General features: G+C 41.2%; 1 protein-coding gene across 3 annotated transcripts in view; it reads left to right on the top strand.

The window, feature by feature from the left end:
• The window catches only part of LOC105704694 (nuclear body protein SP140-like), an 84,100-nt gene that overhangs the window by 22,246 nt on the left and 49,387 nt on the right, over nucleotides 1-12,467 (top strand). For all 3 annotated transcript variants that reach the window (XM_064372912.1, XM_064372913.1, XM_064372911.1), the window contains exons 8-12: nucleotides 100-183; nucleotides 982-1,059; nucleotides 3,091-3,285; nucleotides 5,294-5,377; nucleotides 7,353-7,433. In XM_064372912.1, coding sequence (XP_064228982.1) covers nucleotides 100-183; nucleotides 982-1,059; nucleotides 3,091-3,285; nucleotides 5,294-5,377; nucleotides 7,353-7,433 — 522 coding nt within the window. The remainder of the gene's footprint in view (nucleotides 1-99; nucleotides 184-981; nucleotides 1,060-3,090; nucleotides 3,286-5,293; nucleotides 5,378-7,352; nucleotides 7,434-12,467) is intronic.

The following is a 12,467-nucleotide window of genomic DNA, read 5'->3' as shown; positions in this document are numbered from 1 at the left end:
TTTTTCCCAAGGAGAAGCTCACCTGAGTGCTGAACACCAGAATTCAGCAGGAACATCTTCAGGTCTGTGCTCTCATCATTGTGCATTCGTTATTTTCAGGTTTCTCTTCAGAGTCTCATGAGCGACTAGCTCTTCCAAGGGCTGATGGAGGAGATGCTGAAAATGCACCCAGCCTGCTACCAGGTGGGGGAAGTAATTATGATTTAAATGACCAATTACCTCTTTAAATTAGTTGGCTTATCTCTATGCAAGCAACACTTTCCGTCCTTCTCTCTCCACTACCACCCCTCGAATACACTTTTGTTGAGGCTGTGGTTGTTTTCCCCACATGTGTGGGAGGCAAGAAGTAAACAAAAGCTAAGTTCTTTAGTGGAGGGGCTCCTGGGTAGAGAGCTTAAGGGTACAGAGTAATACAATTACTTTGATTGGAGGCACCAAATGGTGTTGCATAAGTGGGCCCAATTTTATCTATAGGAATATGGAATCTAAATCCTACCAGGATGGGGTTTGAGAAAAGAGAGATAATTTTAAACTTACTTGCTAGGGATTGTTTAGGAATAATGAAATACTGTGTATAGAAGAGACAAAGTGGAAGTGACAAAGTTAGAAGTATAAATAGGGATATAATGTGGCAAAGAGGTAACAAACATCATGAAGGAAGAAAGAGACAGAAATGCAAAGAAATGGTAGAAGTCATGGAGAAGAAGTCAAGTCAAAAAAATCCAGGGGCTGGTTTATGGTGCAGATGTAGTAATGTGTAAAGACAGGGTTAGAGGGAGAAAAAAGAGGAGAGAGAGGGAGAGAGGGGAAAGGGGCCTGACAAGGCGCTAAAAGAAGTGGAGCCACTCTTGTTTGGTGCAAAGATACCTTCACTCCCAGGAAGCAGTTCTACACCTGAACATTAGAGCTCAGCATGACCGCATCCAGGTAGGTGTCCAGGTCACTGTCAATTGTCTGTCATGTTTTTCTTTCGCTCTGCAGTGTGCTGTGAACATGCTATACGAGTAGATGAAGGAGAATCAGAAGAAATGCCCCGGTTACTACCTTATGATGCAGAAGGTAATCAGGATTTAAATTAAAGCTTTATTTTTCTGTCAACATACAAAAACACCTACTCTTTCATTTCCCTTCCCATTCCCCCATCTATTCATGTATTCATCCGTATATCCATCCATCTATTTATCCATCCATCTATCTATCCATCCATCCATATATCTATCTATCCATCTATATATCCATCTATCCATTCATCCATCCATCCATCCATCCATCTATCCATATATCCATCCATCCATATATCCATATATATATCCATCCATCCATATATCCATCTATCCATCCATCCATATATTCATCCATCCATCCATATATCATCCATCCATTCATCCATCCATATATCCATCCATTCATTCATCCATCCATCCATCTATCCATCTATATATCCATCCATTCATATATCCATCCATCTATTCATATATTCATCCATCCATCCATCTATCTATTCATATATTCATCCTTCCATCCATCCATTCATATATCCATCCATCCATAGATCCATCCATCCATCCATGCATCCCTCCCCACATACTGACTATGCCCAGCTTCTACCTGCTTTTCTTGAGAGACACAAGTAGCAAAAGAAGAATAAGCTCAGCCTGGTTGGAGTTTTCCTGGACATAGGACATAGGGAAAGAGGGGGAGAAAGGAAAGTATAGATTGAAGCATTAAATGAAGTAAGATCTGAGTGATTGCCAGTTTTACCTAAATAGATGTGGAATCCAAATATTACCATGTTGGGTAATATTTGGGTAATAATACCACTTTGAGTTATAAGGAAGGAGAGATAATTTTAAACTTATTTTCTTGAGGTTATGCCAAAAGCATGGATATAATGAGTATGCTGCAATATAGAAAACTCAGTGAAAGACTGTTGAAATGAACTTCACAAAAGGAAGGGTCCCTGCCCCTTTGTTTTTTTTTTTTTTTTAATATATAATATATTGCACTTTAGGTTCTGGGGTACATGTGCAAAACATGCAGGATTGTTGCATAAGTACATACGTGGCAATGTGGTTTGCTGCCTCCATCCCCCTGTCACCTATATCTGGCATTTCTCCCCATATTATCCTTCCCCAACCTCTATCCCCTGCTGTCCCTCCCCTAGTCCCACCCAACAAACCCCAGTGTGTGATGCTCCCATCCCTGTATCCCTGTGTTCTCATTGTTCAACACCCACCTATGAGTGAGAACATGTGGTGTTTGTTTTTCTGTTCTTGTGTCAGTTTGCTGAGAATGATGGTTTCCAGATTCATCCATGTCCCTACAAAGGGCACGAACTCATCGTTTTTTATGGCTGCATAGTATTCCATGGTGTATATGTGCCACATTTTCCTTGTCCAGTCTATCATTGATGCCCTTTCCCTTTGTTAATGGCAAAAGATGAGACCTTTGATGGTGTGGGAGAAATATAAGACAGAATATACAGAAAAACTGAAATTTAAATTTTTAGATTTAAATTTTGAATTGAAAAATTAGGAACAGAAAGCCAACTAGAGAGAACAGATAGAGGCATGGAAACGAGCACCATGGAGGAAAGGAGATAAGCTTGATTATTAAATAAGGTACAGGATTTAAAATGTGAAGAAAATATTATGAGAGGAACAGAGAGAAGAAAAATGCTAGAAAACAGAGACAGTGGAGGAGAGACAGAAAAGTTATACACAGAGAAAAAGATAAAGGAGAGTAAGTGAAAAGTTAGCAGAGAGTAAAAACTGCTTGAAAGGGATAGGGAACAATATGGGACATTATAGGGATTGAGGCAAGATTCACTAGACAGAAATAACTTCTAGCCCAAGAATGGAACATGTTAGCAGTGAGTTTTAGCTTATGATGTCCCCAACCTATCAAAATGGCACCTGTAATGTCCTCAGAGGCAGTTGACTTCCCTCCAGGCTTTCATGTCTCTCCCATCCGTACCTTAATGATTTCAAAACACATATGTCCAGATTTATCTTCTAATTTCATTCATCTGAGTACCTGAACATGTTCATGAAGATATTTGAAAGACCTTTCCATTTGGATGTTTTTCAGGAACCTCAATACAAGACAACTCCAAGATTGCACATACCATCTTTCCTGACATCAGATCTGACCACTCTCTCGCTGTTCCCTATCTCAGGATGAAACACTGTTACTCCATTTTTCAAGCAGAAACCAAGGAGCCATTAATGACTCTCCCCACCTCCTTCAACTTAAATACCCCATTAACCATCCAGTTGACTTTTAGTGAGTTCAGATATCTCACCTGTCCATTTCCTTCCATCCTAACACAAAAACTCTGGTCAGATTTCTCTTTTGGACTGGAGCAGCAGCTTCCAGACTCACATCCTTCCTCTGATCTTGTACCTCTCACATCCATTCATTCCAACTCAAACAACTCTTTCAAAAATGGAAGTTGGAGTCAGGTGTCAGGGCTCACGCCTGTAATCCCAGCACTTTGGGAGGCTAAGGCGGGTGAATCACCAGGTCAGGAGATCAAGACCATCCTGGCCAACATGGTAAAACCCTGTCTCTACTAAAAATGCAAAAATTAGCTGGGTGTGGTGTGTGCCTGTAATCCCAGCTACTCAGTAGGCTGAGGCAGGAGAATTACATTAATCTGGGAGGTGTAGATTGCAGTGAGCCGAGATGGCACCACTGTACTCCAGCCTGGCCACAGAGCGAGACTCCATCTTATTAAAAAAAAAAAAAAGGAAGTTGGCTTATCTTACATTTCTACTTTAAATCAATAACTACTTGGGGTCATAAGGATTAAATCTAGTTTTCTTCCCAGGGCTCCATCTTTATGTCTGCCTCAAGGTTTACATACAAATTTTCTAGTCATTTTCATTTTCTGATGACTTTCTCATCTGAGCCTTTGCAAAGGCTTAGCCCTGTGCTGTGAAAAGTCATCTTGTTCCACTACACTCTCCATCATGCTCACTAATCTAGTGAAATCATGTGGAAATTACATACACTCTCAGAGATGCCTTTTCTGATCCCTAGTTCAGAGTTGATAGATGGGGCAAGGACATAAAGCAGAGCACCAGGGAAGAAAGAGGGTGGTAAGAACAGTCCCAGAAAAAGAAACGAAGACAAAGAGAAGCACCAAGAAAGAGAGTTCAACAGCAAAAGACAGAGGTAGAAACAGAAGAAGCAGAGACATGTGTCAAGGTGAAAATGAGGTTGCCATCATGGGGTGGGAGACCAGGTGGGCAAGGTTTCTGTCACATTACTGGATTGTACAGGAGCTCCTTTTACCCTCACAAGGTCTTTTTTTTTGAGAGAGTCTCACTCTGTTGCCAGGCGCCAGGCTGGAGTGCAGTGGTGCGATCTCAGCTCACTGCGCCTCCCGGGTTCAAGCAATTCTTCTGCCTCAGCCTCCCAAGTAGCTAGGACTACAGGCATGCGCCACTAATTTTTGTATTAGCACGCCCAGCTAATTTTTGTGTTTTTAGTAGAGACGGGGTTTCACCATTTTGGCCAGGATGGTCTCGATCTCTTGACCTCATGATCCACCCACCTCGGCCTCCCAAAGTGCTGGGATTACAGGTGTGAGCCACTGCGCCTGGCCCTGCACAAGGTCTTAAACGTTGGTATGCAAACAGCTGAACCTCTATTTTACAGACTGGGAAATAAAGCACAGAAATGCAAGCAGGATATTTTTGCAAAGGCAAAGTAGAAAAGGAAGAGTGGGATCGGTGTCCTGGGTGGGTCACTAGGTGATGCTTGTGCAAGGTCAGCTGGGGGTCAGAGCAGGGTCACCGGGTCAGAATAGGGTCACAGGGTCAGAACGGAAAGAAGCCCAAGGAGATCTGCAGGTTCCTGGAGGAGAGAACCAGGGACCAATATAAGGCTTTAAGGAAAAAAAGTTCCCACTGGGAGGGAAGGGAAATCATGGAAAGACAGCATAGAAATAGAGCCTGCATTTTGAATTAGAAGGGATCTAGAATAAGAGCTAAAGAAATAATACAAAAGGAATATAATATCACTGAAAAAGAAAAAAGTCATAGAAACAGGAGGCAGGAGGAGTCAGTTGGAGAGAAGACCAGACAATCCAAGAGCTGCCAGGGAACTGTGGGGAGGACACTGAGAATTAGAGAGGAGGAGAAACAGGAGGATGCAACAAGATGGAGAATTGGCAGAAACAGATGGAGGTGGCTCTCAGCGTTTTCCCGTCTTGGACGGCAGGAACATACTGAGGTCTGTATCCAAGTCACCCTCTGTTGTCTGTCAATTTCTTGTTTCTCTGCAGAGACCTTTGATCTAAACACTCCCCAAATCACTAATGAAGGAGAACCAGAGAAGGGGCTCAGTCTACTACCAGGTGAAGGAGAAGGTAATTCTGATTTAAGTGTTTAGATATTTCAGAACATCTTTGTTTTCTAGTTGGTATGAATAAAATTCTCTTCTTCACATTTGCATACATACGGATGGAATTACGTCAATTTTCTGTTGAGCCTTTTTGAAAACTGTGAGAGAGACAAAGGATCATGGTGAGCTGAGCCCCTGAGTAGGAACCATATCCCTGCATGGGGAATGTAGGGAGGCAGAATATGCCAGAAGTAGGCTGGGGGCCCAAGATAAGAAGTGCCTCAGTGGTTTTATTACACATTAAACCTAAATATCAGCAGGTTATGGCAACCGAGGCGGGGTGAATTTTTTCAGCCTACTTCCAGAAGGATCTGGAACACGGACATGTTTTGTGAATGACTGAAGTCTTGCAACTGAGAAAAGTCATGTGGGAGACCCTTAAGATGCAGCTGACAAGGGAAGGATCTGTGGTGCCATCGCCCCTGCATAAACAGAAAAACTTTTCCAACCTGGGAGAAGAGAACTTCGACAATGAGGAAAATATATAACATAATGGAGATTTTACCAGCATCCAGGAACGTAAGATAAAACCCAGAGGAATGGACAGAAAAGGAGAAAATAGAAGACACATAGAAAGGAGATAACCTCAAGGAGAAAAATTAAAGAAAATTATACAAATGGCAGCAAACATAATAATAACAGCAACATGGGAAGGAAGCACACAGGAAACTACGCAGAGAAAGAGACAGATTAAAATAATTAAAGAACCCATGAAGAGTGAAAACAGTTGTCTAAGGAAAGGAGCAGGGCCAGGGCCTGCGGAGCAGAAGTCAGAGTCACTAGATAGAAGCAGCTTCCAGCAAAGGGCACCTCTGTCAAAGTGAGTTCTCCGATCCAGGTCCCCCTAGGTAGAGAGTGGGATGGAAACATAGGGTAAGAATACTCTCTCCCCAGTCTCATCTGTTTAGGTAGTAGAATGATTCTCATATACATGTCTGCTAGGCAGACCTACCTTCCAAGCCCTTCCATTCATGTGCCTGAAGACATTTATCCCAGGAATCTGTCCATTGTAATGTCTGTCAGGAATGGAACACATCCTAAATGGAAACCAATACCTCCACTGAACCTGGAAACTACCCCTTCTCCAGGGTTAGTTCTCTCAGTAAAGGGATGAGTGTCCTATTTGCTCTTGCAATAATCAGGCTCATTTTTTTCTGCTTTAGCACAATTGTTATTTGCAAGATATCAATCAGATCATTTTCTTATCCCCTTAGACGTGGTGATTTTTGTTGCACAGGATTAGATGAGTTATCCTTCCTGTGGATTTTCTGTGGCTTCTACCATCATGGGACCCCAGCCCATATCATCTGTCTCATCTCTCTACTAATGGCATCAATTGTTTCAAGAGCTGCAATGATGTGGTCTTTCTATTTTATGTGGGCTCTTGAGCCATGCTTCCCTATACTATGTGGTGTTGCCTTGGCCCTCTCTGCTCCTGATCCCCTTCCTTATCTGGTTCATTTCCCTTATTCAAGGGATGCCTTTCCTGGTGCCCAGTATGAGAAAGGGGATAAACAAGGAAATAAACGAGATGAGGAAAAGTAGTAAAGAGCAGAGTCAGGGATGCCAGAGAAAAAGAGGAGCAGAGAAGGGGACAGAAACACATGGACACAAAGAGAAGCATCGGGAGCCACTGGCCGCAGGAAACCAGGGCAGAGACAGAGGAAATGTGCAGAGGAAAGGGGGAGGGGGAGAAGGAGAGAGAATGAGGAGTCCAGGGAGGAAGTGAGATGGTAGATGCTTCTCAGCCTTAGAGACAGCACTGGAGTGTGTCCGCCCACAGGCTGGGTGAACCCAAAGGGCAGACCAGGAGGGCCTGGGCTGGTGATAGCCCCACCTAGGAGATACTTCAGTTTCCCACATCTTCACCAAATTGTCTCTTCATGGTTTCTTGTTGGTTTTATACTGAGACCTCTGAGGGATTTTATTCCTTTCTGCAGAGGGCAATGATGACTGTTCGGAAATGTGTGACGGAGAAGAGCCCCAGGAAGCCTCTAGCTCCCTAGCAAGATGTGGGTCAGGTAAGGGAGGGGAAGATTTCTGGCCCTGGGCTGCAGAGTGTCAGGAGTTTGGATTTGAAGCTTGTGTTTCCTGATTGATTTTCCTTTGCGTATACCTCACGATGAAAGGATCCCATTAATCCTAAGATTTTTCACATTTTTTGTACATAGATCTTTTGGGAAATGCAGGGAGGAATCTTTATACACAAGTTTGTGTTTAGCAGAATGGGTTTTATTGTTTGAACATATGTGTTCAGACATTCAAGTGGTAGTCGAAATATGCTACGGCAAGGCAATGTGTTCTCTCCTTTACATTCTCATGCCTTTTAATACCACACTATTAAAATATTTTACCAAATAAGATCTGATACCCTCACAAAACCTTAAGATGGGGGCAGGCAAACTGGGTGATCCTTTTATATAGGTGAGGAAGTAAAGGTCAGAAATATGCTAGGAGAAAGCAATGCTCTTTTGCCTTTATTTTTTATAGCTATCAATACTAATATTTGAATTCATATAAAATTTCGATTCTTACTCTATGGAAATAAAAAAGGATATCTTTCCTCTGCTGGTAGATACTTTTTATCTTTTTTTCACAAACTTGACAAAACCTCTTCAGAGAAATGGTATTCTACCATCTAATTGGCAGAGTTCAGATCAGCTATTTATGGAACTAAATGCTATTTTTGACCAGTACTATCCATTATGTCATTGGATCATGCAGTGTATTTTCAGAGTACTCTGATAAGTTTTATACTTTTACTCACAAAAACCTCAAGACTTAGATAGGGAAGGGGCTGTTATTGTGTTTTGAGGAGGCAGAAACACAGACATGCATGTGACATGTGTGTTTGATAAGACCCAAGAAAAAAGCAAGAGCAGAGACCGGTGTTCTGGATGACTCCTTACAGGCTTCCAGTTCTGTGAGGCTGGCATGGGGTGGGGTGGGGTCCCATAGTCTGAGTCCAGTGTGGAAACCCAAAGGGATTTTAGGAATCCAATAGACTCTACCAAGGTTCAATGGAAAGATACTTTTATTTAACAAATAAAGAAAGATTAGGGAGAGGAAACATTATCAAGAGTTGGAAAATACTTGAATGTAATCTACAATACGAGATAGGAGGTATCAAAAAAAAAAAAAAAATAGAGCCAGAAAAGAGAAACAGAGAGGCAATATGAAAAGCATATGTAGCACATCACTGAAGGAGGAAGAGACAGATAGGAAGGGAGGGGAGATGTTAAGAAGAGAAAGTCCAGAAAGCTGAAGAGAACTACAGATGCCTCCATAGGGTAACAGTAAAAAAGTGTCACTAGTAGAAGGGGCTACCACTTAGGCTGGGCACGGTGGCTCATGCCGGTAATCCCAGCACTTTGGGAGACTGAGGCAGGTGGATCACTTGAGGTCAGGATTCGAGGCCAGCCTGGCCAACATGGCAAAACCCATCTCTATTACCAATACAGAAATTAGCTGGGTGTGGTCGCGCACACCTGTAGTCCCAGCTACTCAGGAGGCTGAAACAAGAGAATTGCTTGAACCTGGGATGTGGAGGTTGCAATCAGCCAAGATCACACCACTGCACTTCAGCCTGGTGACAGAGCAAGACTCCATCTCAGAAGAAAAAAAAAAAAAAAAGAAGAAGAAAGGCTACTACTTAATAGCAAACAAAAGACTGAATTTATTGTTCAATTAAGGGACAGTTGTGCTTGTGGGCCACTGTTTCTCTGAACAGAGAATGTTAGTGGAAGTGTGGATCTCAGTGATTGGCAGCCTTCAGAAGTGAGATTTGTTAGTGGTTAGTTGACCTTTAGTGAAAGCAGGGTTACTGGAGTGTGGCTGTCACTGATTGGGTGAGTTTCAGAAGCATGGGGAAGTGAATAGTTTGCTGGCTTTCAGAGGCCACCTGTGTACTGGCCAGAAGCTATTGTTGATTAATTGAGACGATTCTGTTTGTTATTGTCCATATGGCTAAACAATAATGAGTTTTCCTAGAAGTGTAGGAACTTTCCATTCTCAGTCTCCCCTGTAGGAAATCTCTCATCTAAAGCTGCAGGAGGCACCATCAAGCATTGTCCCCATCCAAGATGTCTTTTCTGGAAGAGAACACTGGAAACGAAATCCTAGGATTCCCCTTCATTGAGTAGGCATTATAGAGTTGCTGGATTGAGAGTTTTATCCTTGTGGAGGATGATATAAGAAAAAGTAATGATGTTTAATAATATGTTAATTGAATGACAGACAACTGTGGAATGCTTTTAATTAGCAATAGAATTGTGTTGCTTGCAATACTATCACGTTTAATTCCCGTTTGCCACAAGAATACTTGCCAGACACATTTGTGGCTGCAGCGTTTATGCCAAGTAACTTTGCATGAAGTAGCTTGCTTTTATTATGACTTTGGAAACAAAAAACATTCTTCTAATTATAGCATTCTGGTTTTAGTAGTGGTATTTCCATTTACAAAATATAGTAATTCTTGATCACTGAAAATGTCAAATCCTGAAAAACATAGCTTTCCCACACATGCTGTTAACATTGTTCATGAACAGTTGTTGGCCGAAGATTCATTTGATAAGTTATATATTTTTAAAATAGATGATTTCGATATTAGTTCTGTTTAGGAATAACTCCAAGAATAGTTTATATATTTTATTTTCACATTGAAAATCAATCATGTTTGCTTCAGCCTCAAAGAATGTGTCTATGTGAAATTAAGTTAGTGCAGCAAGCTGTACTTTTTTTTTCTAAATGGGAATAGAGCTCAAGATTATCCAAGTACAAAATCTCCAGAAGCATGGACTAATGCAGCTACCTGCAGTTGCTTTGAGGCAACTAGGATGAACTGTGGCTACTAGCAATGGCCCTTTGATGTCTGTCATGTTTTGAAGGGATACCCCTAGAGCATGGCCTCTTTATTTATGTATTTATTTTTATTTTTTCATAAGTTATTAGGGTACAGGTGGTATTTGGTTACATGGATAAGTTCTTTAGTGGTGATTTGTGAGATTTTGGTTCACCCATAACGTGAGCAGTATGCACTGCACCGTATTTATAGTCTTCTATCCCTGGGCTCCCTCCCACTCTTTCCACCAAGTCCCCAAAGACCATTGCATCGTTCTTATGCCTTTGTGTCCTCATAGCTTAGCTCCCACATATCAGTGAGACTATACGATGTTTGATTTTCCATTCCTGAATTACTTCACTTAGAATGATAGTCTCCAGGCCAGGTGCAGTGGCTGATGCCTGTAATCTCAGCACTTTTGGAGGCCGAGGTGGATGGATCACCTGAGTTCAGGAGTTTGAGACCAGCCTGGCCAACATGGCGAAACCTCGCCTCTACTAAAAAAAAAAAAATAGCCAGGTGTGGTGGCACATGCCTGTAATCCCAGCTACTAGTGGGGGCTAAGGCAGGAGAATTGCTTGAACCTGGGAGGCGGAGGTTGCAGTGAGCCAAGATCATGCCACTGCACTCCACCCTGGGTGACAGAGTGAGACTCCATCTCAAAAAAAAAAAAAGTCTCCGCAAATGCTGTTTATTCCTTTTCAGGTCTGCGTAGTATTATGTGTCATATATATATTTATCCAGTTTATCCACTCATTGATTGATGGGCATTTGGGTTGGTTCTACAATTTTGCAACTGTGAATTGTGCTGCTATAAACATGCGTGTACAAGTATCTTTTTTGGATAATGACTTCTTTTCCTCTGGGTAGATACCCAGTAGTGGGATTGCTGGATCAAATGGTAGTTCTACTTTTAGTTCTTTAAGGAATCTCCACACTGTTTTTCATGGCGGCTATACTAGTTTGCATTCCCACTAGCAATGTAGAAGTGTTCCCTGTTCACTGCATCCACGCCAACATCTACTGTTTGGTTTTGATTTGCATTTCCCTTATCATTACTGATGTTGAGCATTTTTTCATATGTTCATTGGCCGTTTGTATATCTTCTTTTGAGAATTATCTATTCATGTCCTTAGCCCACTTTTTGATGGAATTATTTGTTTTTTTCTTACTGATTTGTTTGAGTTCATTGTAAATTCTGGATATTAGTCTTTTGTCAGACATATAGATTGTGAAGATTTTCTCCCACTCTGTGGGTTGTCTCTTTACTCTGCTGACTGTTCCATTTGCCATTCAAAAGCTCTTAGGTTTAGTTAAGTCCCAGCTATTTATCTTTGTTTTTCTTGCATTTGCTTTTGGGTTCTTAGTCATGAAAACCTTGCCTAAGCCAATGTATACAAGGACTTCTTTGATGTTATCTTCTATAATTTTTATAGTTTTAGGTTTTAGATTTAAGTCCTTGATCCATCTTGAGTTGATTTTTGTATAAGGTGAGAGATGAGGATCCAGTTTCATTCTCCTACATGTGGCTTGCCAATTATCCCAGCATCATTTGTTGAATACGGTGTCCTTTCCCCACTTTATGTTTTGTTTGCTTTGTCAAAGATCAGTTGGCTGTAAGTATTGGGTTTATTTCTGGGTTCTCTATTCTGTTCCATTAGTCTGTGTGCCTATTTTTGTACCAGTACCACACTGTTTTGGTGACTATGGCCTTATAGTATAGTTTGAAATCAGGTAGTGTGAAGCCTCTAGATTTGTTCTTTTTGCTTAGTCTTGCTTTGTCTATGTGGGCTCTTTTTTGGTTACATATGAATTTTAGAATTGTTTTTTCTAATTTTGTGAAGAAGATGGTGGTATTTTGATGGGGATTGCATTGAATTTGTGTTGCTTTTGGCAGTATGATTTTCACAATATTGATTCTACCCATACATGAACATGGGATGTATTTCCATTTTTTTCATGTCATTTGTGATTTCTTTCAGGAGTGTTTGGTGGTTTTCCTTGTAGAGTTTTTCAACTCCTTCATTAGGTGTATTCCTAAGTATTTTATTTTATTTTATTTTTTGCAGCTATTGTAATATGGATTGAGTTCTTAATTTGATTCTCCACTTGGTCACTATTGGTGTGTAGAAGGGCTACTGATTTTTGTACATTAATCTTGTATCCAGAAACTTTGCTGAATTCTTTTATAAGTTCTAGGTGCTTTCTGGAGGAG

The sequence above is a fragment of the Aotus nancymaae genome, unplaced genomic scaffold, assembly GCF_030222135.1.
Source record: "Aotus nancymaae isolate 86718 unplaced genomic scaffold, 86718_ANA_hifiasm-v0.15.2.pri h1tg000008l, whole genome shotgun sequence".
NCBI lineage: Eukaryota > Metazoa > Chordata > Mammalia > Primates > Aotidae > Aotus > Aotus nancymaae.
The sequence above is the reverse complement of the archived record's forward strand: the minus strand, read 5'-3'. Positions and strand labels throughout refer to the sequence as shown.